The 18,453-nt window shown below is 37.5% G+C and overlaps 1 protein-coding gene across 1 annotated transcript; it reads right to left on the reverse strand.

Moving 5' to 3' along the window:
- Positions 1-154: 154 nt before the first annotated feature.
- Positions 155-18,446, reverse strand: ZBTB49 (zinc finger and BTB domain containing 49). The gene is made up of 8 exons (XM_074147886.1): positions 18,355-18,446; positions 16,740-16,913; positions 13,491-14,596; positions 9,712-9,758; positions 5,830-5,903; positions 5,174-5,256; positions 4,922-5,083; positions 155-2,821 (listed from the first exon to the last, which is right to left on the reverse strand). The coding sequence occupies exons 2-8, from the start codon at positions 16,889-16,891 to the stop codon at positions 2,145-2,147; spliced, it is 2,301 nt and encodes a 766-aa protein (XP_074003987.1). The 5' UTR covers positions 16,892-16,913; positions 18,355-18,446; the 3' UTR covers positions 155-2,144.
- Positions 18,447-18,453: the final 7 nt, after the last annotated feature.

Consider the following 18,453-nt stretch of genomic DNA (forward strand, 5'->3'; position numbering starts at 1 on the left):
GCACTGCAAAAACTTCTTTGTTTTGACCTCACTGGATGGAAAAATATAGATGTTTAGAGTTTCCTAATGTACGTGCACTACAAGAAAAGAAAGGTGGAAAAAAAAAAAATCCCAATTTTCTCTCCAATGCATCTGTTTGTTGGTTGTTTTTTTTAAACTGGTCCATTTATTTAGTGAAAAAAAAAGTTTTTCTGCCTCTCTTGTTTTAAGGAGTGGTATGCTCAGGCCAGCAATATTATCTTTCTCATTTCAATCCAGGTTGAAAGCAGTTAAAATCTGGGAGGTGCAGGGCCCTGTAAAGTAAAGGAAGGGAAGCCACAAACTACAGTGTATGGTGTCAACACAGTAACAAACTTTAAAAATATGAAAAAAATCTGTATTTTCCAGTCTCTGAAATTCCACAGAATGCAGGCAGTGGACTGTAAGTCACCTGTGATCTACAATCCTGCTCTAGCAAAACTAATTCCTGTTGTACCAAGAACTAGACAATTATAACAGATTTGAACTTTTGTGCTTTAGTGGCATACAAGTGAAAATGTATTTTTTAACACCAGGAAAATGTGACTTCACATATAAATTGCTAGACAGTCCCAGCTATTAGTTTTACACAAACACGAATTTTTCAGCAGAGGAACTGCAGTGTTATTAAAATAGCAGTGATACCAGAACTTGTTAGCTGTTGCAAAACACTGAAATCTACTTCTTGGCTTACAAACTGCTTCTTTTCACAAAAAAAAATAATAATTATATAACCAGAAGTTTGGGGGGTTTATGCGATTTTGTAGTCCCAAATAAATCTTGGACTATTCTTCATGCATGTGCAACTCTGCAGCTTTGCAGTCTTATCATATAATACTAGAGATACCAGTACTCACAGCTGTCATGCTAGTGCTGACCACTGAGACTCCTTATAGGAAAAAAGTAGTATGTACTTCAATCAGACTTTCCAGCCTGTGAATGAACTTCAGAAAAAAGGTTAGTATATTTTCATTTCAGAAACTACAGAACTTCAGAAAAAAGGTTAGTATAAGTATATTTTCATTTCAGAAACTACAGTATCTAAGGAATGTTTTAGCATAAAGCTTGACAACACACTACTACAGCTTTTTGATGGGTTGGAAAAAGTTAGGCCAGTAAAACTTGTGATCTTAGCAAGCAGTTTGAAATGCAGCAACAGATCTATAACTGAAAATGAATACAACCATTCAAAGCACCAAAGCAGAAAAAGGCCTCTAAGCAAAGTTTCTATCCTGTAAAAGTCTATTCATTCCATTAATTAACCGATATTTTACACTAATTGACTGAAATGCAAGACAATCTACTCGTGTATTGATTGCACTTATTTTATAGTGCAGCTCTTCTTGCAGTGGTAGCCCCATTAGCATTGTAAAAATACCTGGAATAGATGGATGTTATTGAAAATCTTTCATAAAGAGATGAAACACATTAAGCAATTATGATACAATGTAAATCAACTTCCCTTTATTCACATTTCCTAACCTTGGTCTTCATTATACAAATAATCTGCTGTGCAAAATAGTTTATAAAATACTAAAAAAAGCTTTTATTGTAAAAAAATAAAGTTTCTAGATATACAGTTACTTTGCACTATCACAAATATTGTCCAGTATTTAACATTGAAATTTAATATCACAATACTCAAGTCATGTAAACCAACGATCCTACTGGTAAGAAAGCCACTACTGAAAGTCAGATTCACTAGGGATTTGTTAAATGTTTTCCTCTTTTCATATCTACACCCTTACACAACTCTGATGACCCATGCTTGAATTGTACCCATATCATGAAATTAGACATTGGGCCATCCTTTCCTCCCTTGTCAGGTAAAAAATACCAAGTTAAATGGCAAATTTAGTAAATGGTAAATTTTAGTAAATCCTGGCAACACATGAGCTACACAATGCAGTCACAGAACAACAAAGGTCCTCGAAACTAGATTTGAACTTTGCTAAGAAGCAGTATAAAGGCAGCCTACACTGGGTTCTGGGCACACGTATCTCGATTTCTACCGGTATCCAAGCTAGATGGCTTAAAAACTAGCTCCGATCTCTACACTGCAGTGTGATCGCAATCACTTTAGCATGAAATGCCTCTAAGAAGTTTTGATACAGTCACCTGAGTCCTCATTGTTCCAATTCGCTTTCATTCTGCAAGGTCTTCATAGCTAAACCCCAGAGGGTCATGCTGGAGAAGAATGGTCCTTCGTTATTCTTGTACGCAGCAGATGATGTTCGACTGCCTAGAGGGTCATTGCACTGACTGTCCAAGCTAACCAGAGAGGAACGAATCATGGGAATATTGTCAGACTGTAAGGGTTCTTCTGCAGAAGATACATCTGCATCTGCATAAGCATATGGTGGTGGTGGTGGAGGAGTTTGCTGTGTCGGGGCTTTTGGGAGTTTAGCAGAATCCACAATCAGTTTCTGTTGGTTTGCCGAGTCCTGGTGTTGAATCATTGATCGCAACTTACAGTAAGAATCCGCAGAACTATCAAATTCAGTTGAATTTGCAGTTGGACGAACAGGAAATTTAACAGACACTGGTAACAACGTAACAGACATTTCCGGGCCAAAAGAGTCAGAACTCTGAGATTTGTCAAGGTCAGAAGTTTCAATCCCTTGAGCAAATTCATCTAGTGTGTCTGGACTTTCTTCGGGGGCTTTACAATGCATTTTCTTGTGCCGCCGCAGGACAGCAGAGCGAGTGAAGCATTTGTTACAAGTTTCACAGGTATAGGGCTTTTCTCCTGTATGAGTCCTCACATGTCTACGCAGGTCACCAGAGCCTGCAAAACATTTCCCTACAAGACAGAAGTGACAGATTAAGATTTTGTTCTTAACAGAAGTGCATAAACATGTTTTAATTGGAGAAAATATCAAGTGGTAAGGTATAGTATGTCCCAATCATGGTACTCTTTATCTAGAACAGGTTCAAACAAGTTCCATCTACTTTTACAATTCAATGACTTGTTTCTTCTTCTTGATAGGATTTTCTAACTTGTGTTTCCCAGTGCTTTAGTTTTTGTCTCCAGAGACGAGAACATCCATTAGGCTTTGAAAGCTGTGAGTGCTCTCAGTTTGTATCAATCTTCATGGAGGAAAAAACATTTTAAAATAATCAATTTTATTTGTCTGTCTGGAAAAACAGGATGCTGATAAGCTCCTAAATATATTCTTCCAGTGAGAACTGCATCATAGAAAGTAGTAGTTTGTTCGTTAGCAAGAAACTATTCTTAAAGTGCTGACAGTTAGCTTTTTTTGTTAACTTTGAGCCAACATAATGCAGCAGTCTATTTTTTATATTCTATCCAGATGCGTCCAAACTGTAATTTTTTTATTGCTGTAAATATTAGAATACAATAAAATATTCAATTGTTTGCCTACTTTCAGAACCACAGGCTCAAATAAATGCAATTACCCTACTGCAAAGAAGAAAGTGGCTCAGGCTGAACCAAGGCAAAGAGCAGAAGAACAAGCAGAAAAAAAAAGAGCATTAATTTCCAGAATTGCTACCTGATTCAGACACCTCACATTCTTCAGGAAAGAAGAAATAAGCTGGTAACTGCTTGTGATTTTATCTCATTTTACCTAGGTTACAGATTATTTTATTTTGTGTGGACAGATACTAATGAAAATCTGTGTTATCTGAAAACCCAGTAAAACTGCAGTCTCAATTTTCAGCATCATGCTTTTTGTTCTACTGACCAGATTTCTCTTCAGAAAAGCCATTAAGCAGTAACAGTAACATTACAGATTACCGGAATAATACATGTGGATTTTTTTGTGTAGTGCGAATGATTTCTTAATGCTTGATCAGATCCTCTTTGGACAATTTTTGCCTTCTCTGAACAAAATGATCTGGCTAAAAATGAAAAATAATTGAAAGACCACTACAAGACGAAAATAAGCCTGTTTTAATGACAACACCACAACTATTTGTTTAGTTTTTTGTATCCTACTTGTCTATATTTCCTTCCTCCGACGCAAAATCTCCTGATAAAATTAGCTTTTCTTGTGCCTCAAGACATTACAAAGAAAATATACTTCAGTTGGACATTATCATATGGAGCTACCCTCATCCAAAGCTGGTTCCTCAGAATGTCAATGAAATTATACCGAAATAGAAGGGCAGAAAAGGACATAGTATACAGGATGCCAAGTAACACAGGAGCTAAGGATAGACAACACAATTTCCGAGAACTATGTTATACAAGGATGAATCATTGATCAAAGAGCCATTTTCAGACCACCTGGAAGTATGACCTATCCAGATTTTGAAAACAGGTGTTCTCTGGTATGAAGCATTCATCAAGTTTTGATTTTATTCCAGAGGTTGAAGCAAAGTAGCAAAAGGTTGTTATTATCAAACTCTACGGTTGATTGCAGTTAAATCCAAACAGTGTTCAATTGGAAAAATAAACAAGAACAACAAAAAACAAACAAAGAAAGAAAAGAAAAGAAAAGAAAAGAAAAGAAAAGAAAAGAAAAGAAAAGAAAAGAAAAGAAAAGAAAAGAAAAGAAAAGAAAAGAAAAGAAAAGAAAGGAAAAGAAAAGAAAGGAAAAGAAAAGAAAAGAAAAAGATTCCATCAATGGCCAAGTGATACCAAACAACCCGGATTTCCATCAGAAAGGACTATACTGAAAATAAACCAATTTTTGAAGCAGCTACTATCAGTACTTTGCTAGAAAACACATCTAATGCTGATTCCTCTTATTTCCTTTCTTTATTCTTCAACTGAAATTCACTTTTGGACTTATTTTCGGCAACTCAAGGAGTTTAATACACCAAAGGAAAGATTATGAAGTATGCAAGACGGGTTAACTGTTATTCTGCTGACCCAGGAATTTTTACCTATCATTCAAAAAGCAAAGACAACCAAGCTATGCACAGTAAATCTTACCACATGCTGAACAGCTGTATGGTCTCTCTCCAGTATGCCTAATTCTGTGCTTCACTAATTTTCGTTGCATGTTGAATGACTTCCCACATTCATCACAGGTGAATACTTTATCTGCTGTATGGGTCTTTTTGTGCTCCTTTAAATTACTAAAGTTACTGAATCCTAGAAAAATATGACAGACACTGAAATTAAAATGACTCCTCACATTTCAATCAAAAAACCTCGGAGGCAGAAACTTTGGTTCTTACATACCTCTGCCACAGATATCACACAGGTGAGGCTTTTCTCCAGAATGAATAATAATATGACGCTGAACATCACCAGAAGCAGCAAATCTGTAACAGAATGCAGAAACCCAGTTACTGTCTTTATAAGCCCCTTATTCTCCTAATGGGTATCATGTGGAAATCAACTATAACGAATGCCTGTTGCTACTAGTCTATTCTGCATTTAACTTACTTTAATGCTACTTCTAAATTAGCGTATTTTCTGTCACCTGTTAGCTGAAGGCAGAAATATTTAATGCTGTGCTTAAATTCATCAAGTTTCCCATACTTCATAATTTCCATAAAATGTAACAAGGTAAAGGTACCAAACTGCATGATTTACTGGGGCTCACACTGTTCAAAATAGACACAACAGTATATCCTTAACTAAAGACACCAATATACAAAAAAAAAAAAAGGAAGACTATATATGCAATGACATGTTTATCTTATTATTGAGACTTGCAACAATACACTTGCAGACATTTATGTATTTTAATCCCATCAGTACACATTTGTCTTTTAAACAAAATGGAGCAGCACGCTGCCTTAGCTCTTGGCCCTTAGTTTATCAGGAAGATTAAAGAAAACATGAACAAGTGTTATCATGTTAACTTTACCAAGACGAACAATTCTACTCACCTTTTCCCACAGATTTCACAGATGTATGGCTTTTCACCAGAATGTCGACGTAAATGTGTTTGGAGATTACCTGCCTGAAGGGACAGTAATTTAGACATTTAAATTCAGCTAGCCTGTTGCTGTACACAGACAAAAAGACAATGATGGAAACTGTAAGACTGGTTTTTTACTCCTAATTCTAAGGCAGTGAAGACTACAAGTCATGTAGGAACTCAAGCATTCTTATCTAGTAAAGACAGACTACCATGTACTTCAAGATCAAATTGCTTATGTATGCAATTATATATTGATGAGAATAGTAAAAAAAAAAAAAAAAAGAAGACTGGAATCAAATGCTATGGAAAAAAGAAAGACCTATAGTTGAAAACAGATCCAATTATAAATTAAAACTACACTATCTAGATTGCAGTGAAGAAGAAAACTTACTAGTAATACGGTTCGTTAGTCTCATTTTCCCTGTCCTACAAATAAAATATTGTTACATCAGGATGTCTGATTTCACCTACCAGGAGGTTAAAAACAAAAGAATAGGGTAAACATCTTTTAAAACATATAATACTCAGAGCCAAGTGCTCCAAACCTATAAATATTTACTTGTATCAAAAGAAAACGGAACAGCAAGTACAGAAATGAACAAATGGGATTACTGGCAACTAATTTCTATTACATCTCTTTCCTGTTCCGATGCTGTAAAAATCATGCTAATCTAGCAGGCAAACCACATAATGACTAGACAAAACCATCTTACTCATTCCAACTTCCTTTTTAATTTATTTTTTTAAAGCCACTGGTGCTTCTGAATGGCTAATCCACTGAGAGTCCAGTTCTCAAAGCACAAGATACAGCTCGCCTGGAGAAAAGACCTGCAGATATTCCATAAATCGTGCATACTTCCACGGTCAGTTTTTAGCCCTTCCATTCTCTCTGATGGATAACTGCCTGGTTTTATCAAAGTACACTAAAGGAACATTAAGTCCTTTCAATCAGGAAAGAAAATTGGAGATGCAAAGATTATCATGTCCTCCTTAGTCACAGTGAGACAACAAAAACAAGACCCGTTAGTAGTTTCTTCCTACTTCTTTAGATAATAAATTTACCTGTGATGATCAATCACTGTAATCAGAGTTTATAATATACCAGACCTAAAGTACTGCAGACACACAAACAGATACAGAGGACAATATTAAAGGGATCACCGTCTGAATCCTGTGAGAGCTTCCTGTAACCCCTGTAAAGTTTTTCAGACAACAGTATGGCTGAAGCACTGTTCTCTCAGGCCCAACTTTATAATACCCAAATCCATTCAAAGAGAGGCGTTAGGCACTGATTTCTGATGGAGGAGACTAAACTGACTTCTCCCTGCAGCAACTTGTGCTTTGCAAAGACAAGGGATTTTATGCAGAGGTGCATTTGAGAGAAACATAAAAAAGACAGAACCTTTACCTCTACCCAGGTCACAAACCAAACCATATCATAGGCATTTGAAAGTTATTCTGGATAAAGACAGAGGGTGAATTTGAAGTGAAACAATTAATCTGAAATAATTCATCTGAAATCTGAAACAATTAATCTGAAATAATTCCCATACAGGCCAGAATTAAAAGATTTTACAAAGAGTAGCAAGTAGATCCACTTCTTTATTACAAGCTTATGTCACTTCCTCCTAATAAGGGCAAAAGCTTGTTAATAACTGTGCTGAGACAAAAAAAGGCAAAACAATCAGTAACTTATATTCTTCCTAAGCTTGTAGGGTGGTACGCAACCTTGGTTAAGGCATAATATGCCATCCCAATGCAAAAGCATATGAGGATTTTTGCCAGCACTTCAGCGAAAGAAAAAAAAATTGCTCAGAAGAATCCTCTTATACCCCTCACAAATTTGGAAACTAGAGAGATGTGCTAGACTTGCTCCATTTGTACCTGGCATGCTTTTAAAGTGAAGGAACTAGTGCATATGGTCCCCCAAAAGGGGATAGCCGGGAGGTAAAACATAATATCCTGGATCACCAGCCAGAGAAGGATCACACAGCAACAGGCTGCGTACTAGAGGTAAGGGAAGATGCAGGCTTGGAAGTACAAAAGGAACCTTTCTCTCTCAAAATCAAAGACATTTATGGTTATTTGTTCCAGACTATGAGTTCCCATGTCAATTTTCCCTGCTTTCTTCATTTTCTGTTTGACATTCCAAAACATAGAACATCAGTTACACTCAGTAGAAGCAGACACACTCTCAGACGCAACAACTGCACTGTCTCAAAGGCACAGAACATGAAGGCTCAAATTAGAAAAGGGTTACTATTTCTGTGCCTGCAGGCTGAGAAGATCAAGATCAGAGATGTTTTTTTAAGCAAGAAGTAGACAGCAATTATCCTTGCATCTTACTTTCTGATAGGTGCAGTTTCACTTATTTGCACAATACAAGAGAAGTATGCAAGTTCCCGTTCATGGCCAGCGGAAGAACTGCAGCACACAAGCCGAAAGCTATGGCTCACGCTCTGGATGTGTAGGTATTGTCCATCAGCATGTGTCTACCTTTACCTTCAGGCAAGTCAGGTAATGGGGAGGGAAGAGGAGAGGAGTTGCTGAAGTGTTTAATTAAAAGGCAGAAATTTCCAGTTTTGTTGGGGTTTTTGTTTGTTTGTTTTTATTGAGAGGAGCATTGCATGTTGCATGAGTTGTCTGTCATTCCTCTCATACACTCTGAATGTGTGAAGCTTTTTTATTCCCTCTTCCCCTGCAGCAATGATACAGAATACCACTCCATTTACCAGAAATACTGTTAATGGAATTTGGAAATACCCACTTTTTTCTTTAGTAACTAGAAGTTCAGCCATCAAAATGAGTGAAAATGCACTTTCTTCACCTAACAAGCAGACCCAGTTTTGCTAAAATGGCTTGATAAGCACAATGAAACACTATTGCTCACTGGATGCTCACTAAATATTCATATTTAGTAACAGTGAAGGATGCAACTGCATCGATTCGTGGGTCAAAGAAGTGCCACTGGGGGACTACAAAACTGGAGCAAGAGAAGCGCAAGCCCTGGTGGGTGGGTAGACAGAGACCACATAATTCTAATCCTTAAACCGTAAGAAAGACCAAAGTTATTCAATGATAATTGTTATTTAATCTTAGTATAAAGTTATGCACCTATTGTCTCCTGTACTTCAGTGCACATATTCCAACCAAGAAAATAGAAAAGAAACGGACATTTTGGAAATGTGAGACAACGAGGCACCAAATTTGTAGAAATGCAAATGAATTGTTGTACCCAGAAGAGTAAGCAAGCACTGGAGGGCAAATTGAGACAGCTAAAGCTTAGGCCCCATATGTAGGTGGGGAATTTCACAAGAGTGTTTTTTTTTAAATCATAGCTGAGTTTTGTCACTTCAGATTGTGTCGTTCTTCACAGAAGGAAACTGACTCCAAAAAATCTGCTTAATAATTTATGCCATTTAGGAAGATGAAACACTATTGTGAATACCACATTATATAAAATTCTAACCTGTATTTTTTTCAGCCACTGTAAAAATGCCATTCACAACATATCCTGAACCATACGGCAAAAGCACAGTCTGAGAGTGAACGTTCTCTGCATTTCAAATATAGTGATGGCACTGTATAATTAAACATTCATTTGAAGATAAAATACGTAACACATCTACTGAGAGCAGACAGAATCAAAGGTACAAAATGTATCAAAGAGATCTAAAACATTTAACATTATTTTCAAATAAGACATTTTAATATTTTATCCCTGAAGTCAAGTCTGTCTTTGAACAAAAAATATCTATAGACTTAAAACCAAGTTTATTCTTAGAATGAATACAGAGATGCATTTAATTTTCCAGTGTAAGTATACCATAATATAAAATATTCCCACCTGTGAGAAGTGTTTCCCACAAATGTTACATTCAAAAGGTTTCTCACCTAAAAGAAGAAACAGAATAGAACTAATAGTTGCAATAAAATACAAATGTTTTAATTTGCTATGCTTCCTTTTAAAACACAGAATGTAAGAGTGAAAATATCCCCAAAGGGACACTTACCCATATATTTACGGGGAAATTCAAGAGGGAAGTACAGTATTTACCATTAAGTTTGTAAGGCAGACTTGCTCAGAAACAGAATTTATCTTTCAAAACAAGCAGGTAGAAGAGTTTTGATATGAATAGTAGTAGTTTGTAATTTTTTTCTAAGTATTTTTTTTCCAAATGAAAGGGGTACCATACCTCCAGGAAGAGCAGAACAGATGACAAGGTCCTACAAAAACAACTTTGGGAAGTGCACAAGTTTCTTCACTTGTACACACAAAGGCCCACTCTTAAAAAGAATAAGGAATGCAGAGAAGCTAATTTTGAAGGATTCTGTTTTTCCTGTTCAGTGTGTACCATCCATCTCCAATGAGCACGTAGCTATTCACTTCCAGCAAATATCCATCTTCAAATTCTCCTTCTGTATAAGAGTATCTGATAAGTAACCCAAGTATTTTCCTCCAAAATTCTGAATTTATACATATAAAACTGCTATTCTTGAATCTCCAAAAACATATGAGCAGCTTTAGTAAAAAAATAGTGCAGCCCACTTTAGCTTTTCAAAATAACTTGACTCAATCTGGAAAATGTGGCTGCACAATATTTCAATTCTCAACCTGTAAATTTGAGAAAAATATCTTTTTCTAATCACTTTTTCTCCTCTGCAGTACCTCATAAACTTTTTTCCCTGCTTAGTTCTTGGTTTCCTAGCTTTTACACTGTTGATAAAAACCTCTGTGCACCTTCTGGAAATCTTAAAACAATGATAATACACAAATACCAGTGAATTCAATGACAGTCAAACTTCTAATGATATTTTCATAAGTCTAGCTGCATAATAAAAGGACATATATAATCCACAGGTACAGGGAAGCAAAATTAAGTGTAAATCCTTGTGATTTTGAATGAAGATATTCCCAGAAAGAAAAAGAGATCTTACGCTGTGTTTCATCTTGGTGCTGATTCAAAATCTGTCTAAAGATTCTTATTTACTTTTTTAACTATAATTCTCCTGATTTTACAGAACACCTCTTGGCTATTAGTAGCCTTCTCTTCCAGCAAGTATTCTCTAGATCAGTAGTCTTCCTTCATCCTTGGAAGTGTTACAAGCAACATCTACAATATCCAGGTGTTGAGGTTCCATTTCCCTTCCCTGCTGCCAAATACAGGTAATGTTTTTTCAACATATTTCAGGATCAAGGACTAAATGCAGCTGTCTTAGATCTTAAAGCAGAGAGTAAACCTAGACAGTATGTCTGTTCCACTATTCTGTTTATAGAACAGCAAACATTCTATAAACATAGAATAGCAATCTCGCAGTTAGTCTGACAACTTGAGGCTATATCTACTTTTTCTGCTTAATGAAGAATGGAAATCTTAAAGAAGTTTCAATAAAGCTCTTATTCAATTAAAGGTAAAAATTATGGAACAAATAACTCAACTATAAAGAGCACTGAGGCTTGATTTCATTATGGCTCTAAATTTGCAAAACACTAAAAATTCTGGTACTGACAACACAAATACAAATGAAACCAACAGGGAGCCAGACCCGTGGCAACTTGCAAGGTTTCTGACAACCGTAAAAGCATCAAGGTAATTTGAAATGGAGGATAAAAACACTAGTAGCAATTTCTGCAGAAATTACCTACATCAAAAAGTTACTGTTGACACAAAGACTATTATCTGAACAGAAATATACCCTGAAATAACTAGAGGAGGAGGAAGGGAATTGGAGGCTCAAACTTCTCAGAAGTATTGTTGTAGGTTGCATGCAGCCTTGTTATAACTGTATTGATGTACAAGGAATCGGAGGGGTTTTTTCTCCCCCCATGATAAAGATAAAACAAAAAAAGTTTGGTTTGAAAAGGATTATCAAATTAGTTTTTGGAGAACAATTCTACACCTGCATAAAACTCCACACCACCAGACAAGTCAAGTAGCCCATTCCAAGAATGAATTCTGGCAGAAATACTAAATTACTTACAGCGTTGTAGCACCCCTCAGGTAAAGTGAGGCTAATTGCTTCCTAGGGCGTATTAGCAGGAGCACAGCTAGTAAGATGCAGACGATTCTTCTCTACCTACCACTGGTGAGACTGTATCTGGAGCCTTAAAAGAAAAACAGGAAACCATCCTGCTGTCTACATGTAACGGGGAGATAGACACTGAACTACAATTAAGACAATGCTTAAATAAACATCCAGGGGGCTTGACTTTTGAACGCTTGGACTGCCTTGTGTTTTCTATCTTCTGTTGCATCCTTCTTGTTCAACATTCTGCAAGAAGAGATGAAGATTAAGTAGTGGGATCCCACAGTAGTGGGATCAAAGCAGTGGTGTGTCAGCTCCAGAGGAGAAAGGCATAAATGCAGAAATGGTGTCCCTGAAGAGATCACAAAGGTGAGGAGCAGGACCCACTAAAGCATGGAAGACTGAAAACTTGCTCAAGCAAAGCTCAGAATAAAAAGGTTGAGGATCAACAGCGTATTACATGACAGTGTAACTCTGCTCCTGTTTTCCATGCTGCCAAAAGTTCTTTCCGTGGGGGTGGAGGGTATGAGATGTTTCCTGAAAATATTTATAAAAAAACCCAAAACACTGGTTGTTCCTGGATAGGTAAGGACTGTATAAGAGAGATATATTTGCTTCCTTGTTTTTTCAGACAGGTCAATCTAATAAAAAACAAATTGTAACATTCAGACAAGTCAAAACCAATCCTAAAGTCAACCCAATAAGCTCTATTTAGAGATTCCTCTAAATATCCGCTAGCAATACAATTAGAACTGCTAGAAAACCCAATACAATGACTTGTGTTGAACAGAGTATGCCTGTCCTTTACACAGACAACTCATCAATGCAACCACGTCAACCTGTAAATTCTTTAGCAATTCCTAGAGTTCAGGGACAGAGAATTTCACGTGTGCTTTTTCTCATCAACTAGGCCTCCACAGCACTTCTGCTGAAAGAATTGTCATTTATGGGTTAAAAACTGTCTTGCCATTGCTCTTCAGCAAAACCAGATTTGGAGGACTTTCTTTAAGTACTGTAATACTTAAATGCCTGCTAAACCTTTTGCTCAGTTCTAGAAAATGAATGTTTTTAAATAAAATTCATTAGCTAGCAATTTGCTATGCTTTCTGAAGTGGCAGATGAACGGAAATGGCTTTTAGCATACACTTCCATTACTTAACTACCAGTACACCTAATATTAATGATATACATGTGCCCTGTACGTTCCGCTACAGATCCTCCCTATATTAACATCCTACTTGCTATCCACTGCAATTTTTCAAGTTCTCTTTTTGCACTAGTTGGATATTTAAAAACAAATTAATATGAACCACAAACAACAGGGAAGCAAACAGGTATACCTAAGTCATATTCTTGCCTCCGTTTTTCCATCATTCTTTGATGTGCTTATTATTTGTTAAACTTATGCTCTTAAACTTTGTCAGTTTAGCACATCTAGACAAGAATGTTAATGCCACCTTAAGTAACATTCAAAAAGACCAAAAAACCCACAAGCTTTTGAAAGTAGACCCTGAACCAGCATCTGAATCAAGAGATACCGCAAGACATCCTCTTTAATTGAAATATTTGCTCTGCAGGCCAAGTTTTTGATAACTGTACCTGTATGAGACCTTTTGTGGAGCTCCAAATTGCTTGGATGTTTGAAAGCCTTCCCACATAATTCACAAGTATATTGCCTCTGCGACTGAAGAGTCTGTGATTGCCCTTCTTGTTCCAAAGGACCTTGAGATGTTTCAGTTTCAACAGCTTGTTCAAAATTCTGAGAATTCACTAAATCTTCAGTTTCTTTTTCTTCAGTAACTCTAACATTTGTCATGTCCATGGTACTTTCACTTACAGATTCAGTTACTCCTGTTACTCTACTGTCATCTCTTTTAGGCTCAGGTGGCTGCTCTGCAGATTTCTGAGATCTTAGAAAATTTAACTTTTTGAGGTGTATTGCCTTTTTCAGCCGCATCTGTTTGGTGGGCTGCATAAGCGTGCTTTCAGCATCTTGGTCCGGAGCAGCTTCATTCACGGCCTGAACCAGAAAGTTTGATGGTAAATGATCAGAGGTTTCCAGAATACACTCAGAGTGATTGACAGTACAAGAATTATTCTCTACTGTGTTTATTTCTGTAGACGTGTTGTAAGAAAAGGATTGTTCTGCTACTCTCTCATGATTAGAGCAAGCGTTTTGCTTATAGAACTGTTTACTGTAAAAGTTGCGTAGTTTATAATAGTAATTTGGTTGTTTAAAAGGAAGCTCTGTGCAGTTGCCATCTAAGGAGTCTTGCGGTTGTTTCTGCACATCACCTGAGGGTGCGTGAAGATTAACAGACTGCGAGGTGTGAGAATGGTGGTCAGCCAAAACTTTATTAGCTTGTGTGTCAGACGAACACTCGTGCAATAGGTTTGTTCCATAAGTGTCATTGGTACAGCTGGTATCCGCAGTCAAAGTATTCTGCAGCGAGAATACGCTATTACAAGGCATGCTGGCTCTTTGTTCTACAGCTGTAGAAGATTTTAAAAAGGTGTGGCAAATGTTCAGCACATTTTGCACTTGGAGACACTGCGCGATATCCAACATAGCTTGTACATTGTCCTGGCTAAGATCCAGGTGAGAAGTGTACATGAAATCCAAGATCTGGCCTATCCCACCTACATTTTTAATGTCCAAGTGAAAGACATCGTTCTTCTGGCCTGAAGAATTCTGGAAAAGGGTCCTGATAAAATAAGGCAAATATTCAAACACAAACAATTCACAGATGCTTTTATAAAAAAAAAAAAATACACATACACTTCAAACAGACTGCTTGGTACGAAACAACAATTTATACTACACGGTCTTATCTAGATTGCTGTGTTTTTGCAGATCAACATCTCAAAACTGCTCAATTACTTGTCTTATATATTAGTCCTACACTAGTACACTTAAAGTATAAGTCAAAGCAAATTATCTTTCATATAACTTTAATTTTCTATTTGTTAACATTTTGAAATCACACCCTATACTTGTGGTTTCCTATCCATATTCTTTACCATTAGGTACAGTGGTGCATCTACGGACTATTTGCAAAGGTTGGTTGACTCAGAATGGTGTTTCTCCTTCCATCATGGCAAATGAAACAGGACATGAGAAATTTTCTAGCAAAAAGAAAATAGACCTCAAAGTCAGCTAAACTATTCTCTTCTGGTAACTGAGCTTGTCCATCAAACTTTATCAGTAAATGTTATTAAAGTTATTATTGGTTAGTTTTCCACAAGTAGGTGAGAAGATGGTAATAGTAAACAAGAAGTTGGCACTGTTTTCAAACTATTGTCTCATAGGCAGAAAAAAGTATATTTTCTGTTCCTGAGTGAGAACCAAGCAAAAGAATAATGAAAAGTACAGGCACATGAGCCTAAGACAGGAGTCCAGCAACACCCGCTGAATTGTCACTGAATCCTTAAAGTGCCTGAATTCACAGATTTCTTACTATTTGATGTAAAGTATTTTAGCATCAGAGCTGTAGCTCCTCACATGCATAGCCAGTCCTACTTTAAGTGGGTTCATCCTCTGCCTCAGTCAGGAACTTCACACCCTTCCAGTAAACCCCCCAGTCTCTAACCTGATACTCTCACAGTAAACAACAATACATAAATGGGGTCAGGACACTCCTATGTAGCTATTTTCCTACACTAGGAAATGCCCTAAACTTGATGATTCCTCTCTGTGGGTTGACTCCCAAATTAGGTGGACATAGTATCACTGAGCTCTGAATCTTAAGCAAATGAGAGTCTAGGCTTAAACTTTAGAAATGCAGAGTTTCAGATGCATCCCCATACTTAAATTGTCCTACCCTCATACTTACATGCTACTTTGAAGCCGGTGCCCACATTCAAATTCTTTCATAAATCCAGCCCATACTATCTAAATTAAAACCAGAACTATAATAAACAGATCTGGGTTAAGAGTCTAAATTAATTAGTCACTTATATCCTATTGAATTTCAGCAAGAGTTGGACACCTAGTTCTTTTCAACTATTTTAAAAATTTAGTCTTTTGAGCATAATTTCACTTCAGCATCAGGATTACAACACTAGAAGAGAAAAAGGAAAAAACCTCTCAGCTTTTTTCCCTGGTCATAACATAAAAATAATTTTCTTACATAGAAATTGGTAGTCAAGCTTTAGAGATGTTTCAAGAAGCAAGGTCTAAAAACTGCCAGATCTAACAGCTTACTCATAACTAACATAAAACACTAAGTTGGGAGATCCAACATCCCCCAAAATTTGGGGGATCAATGAGGGCTACACAGAGGGAGAAGAAAATCGTGATTTGGCTTCACGGGCCACCTGTATACTTTAAAACACAGACACTGTCTCTCTGAGAATCTGTTCTAAATAAGAGATGCAATAATAACCTATATACTCACATTTTATTTTGAATATATAACTGACGGAACAATTCACACTATCTGGAAATGGATAATGTGAAGTTTCGTCAATTATATCCCTTACCTGGCTGTGTTCATGTACTCTACAATCCTCCTTGTAAACAGTTACCTTCTCATACTGAAATACTGAATGTAGGTTGATGCCAGAATCCATTATATGAGGCATAGTAAGCAAGTAAGGATCAAGAAAATGCCAAACTCAAACTGTGTAGAAGTCAACTACATATATCTAGGAAAGAAATTAGGATTGCCACAGTTTTTAATTAGATTAAATACTTGATACAAATTTATCCCTGGAAAAAACAATACTTTTCCTCTTACATTCAGTTACTTAGTCTGCAACTATCAGAAAAAGATACCCTTCTGAGAGAAAACCTCAACCAACAGCATTTACTTCACTGTTTTAAAAGAAGAATTTTCCATCACATACCTGAAATATTGACTGAAAGCAGCTAATACATTTTTGTGTGCTTTGAAGCAGACACCTTTTACCACCAGCATGCAGTCACAGAGAAGCCCCTGAATGCGCTGTTCATGTAGCTGCTGGAGAAGATGACAACTATGGCTAGCAACAGTGTCCATGCTAGAAAATCATTTAAATTACCTACAATGAAATAAAATGCTAAGATGAATTTTAAATATTAAATTGCAAAATTAATTTAGAATATGAAGAACATTTTTACAGTTTGTTTTAGCTCCCAAAGGAAACAGACTTCAGTTTACACCTGCAATGTGAGCTCTAATGACATTTTCCGATTAAAGATGAGTCACAGTATTCCTCACCAGTCGAAATACAGCAATATATACAGGAAATATCGATTTTAATGAAGTTTTGCTTACAACAACGAGCTTCCACAAAAATGTGCTAATGGTGCTGCCAATAAACTGAACTCCATAACAACAACAAAAAGTAATTAAGACAACTTCAACAATTAGATTCTAAGGCAAAAACATATCACACCTACAAAATCAATAGCGTTTGTAGACTGAACACTCTAAATTGAAAAGGAAGAACACTGTAGTAACATTTTTTATGCCATATTTGTTGCTGCTGTAGCTAAGCACATTTCCCACATGGATCTGATTCATTAGGTAAGTTAGTATGGTATATTTTTTTTTTTTGTTTAATACAATGTAAAGTCTCTTTTAAAAAATGCTTCTTTGAACAGGTTGAAGGGAAGACAAGTAACACCCTCACACATTCAGTTTTATACTTCCTTTTTTTGGAAAAAAGATGAAAATCCTCCCCTGTAAATATGAAAGGAAAATTCCAGGACAAGTAAAACTTCTAGTCTTCTAACTAACGAACGAAGCAGAAAAACCACCTTGGGTTAAACATGAGAAGAAAGCAGTCGCCCCCATTCTCAATTCTCATGAGCACTTACAAGCTCCAAATTTTAATGTATGCTGTTACTCTGTGACTCACTACCTCCTGTTGGATTAAAGTGGGCTGTTATATTGTACTTTTTTTTTTTCCTATTTATTATCATGGGGTTTTAACCAGGCTTTAAAATAAGGAAACCACATCTGTTTGCCAAAGAACTACTTTCTTTGGGCACGTCTCCCACCACGGCACCTTTCAAGTACTTTAACAACCCTTGAACTCGGACCCTCTCAGGCATCAGGTGCCTGTCTCCCATGGGAGAAGGCGGACACGCTGAGCTGCTCCCGAGCAAGAAGAACCCCAGCGATACAGGCGCTGTTTATGCTTAAGCTGCCATTGCAAGCTCCCCTCAGCCTTGCCCGGCGAAAGCTCCGGCTGGAGGCGCAGCAGGGAGAAGGGGGACGGAGGAAGGGATTGCTTCAGAAAACCAGACCGGGCACCGCGGCAGGGCGCGGAGACACCGCAGGCGGAGCAAGGCCGGGGGTGCGGTAGCGGGGCTCAAGCAGCCGCTGCCGCAGGGGGCCGGGGCTGAGGGCGGGCCGAGCCCCAACCGCCGCGGCAGGAGGACACGGCCTTCAGCGGGGGGAAGGCGGCGCGGCCTGGCAGAGACGGGGAGAGCGGCCGAGGGGAAGAAGCCAGCCCCGCTTAGCTCAGCTCTTACCGGCTCCGGCCGCCTTCCCGCTCCATCCCTGCGCGGCCGCCCGGCGGCTGCCCCAGCCCCTCCAGCGACATCGGCCTCAGCCTTCCGCTTCCGCTCCTT

Source organism: Numenius arquata, chromosome 5 (genome assembly GCF_964106895.1).
Source record: "Numenius arquata chromosome 5, bNumArq3.hap1.1, whole genome shotgun sequence".
Lineage (NCBI taxonomy): Eukaryota > Metazoa > Chordata > Aves > Charadriiformes > Scolopacidae > Numenius > Numenius arquata.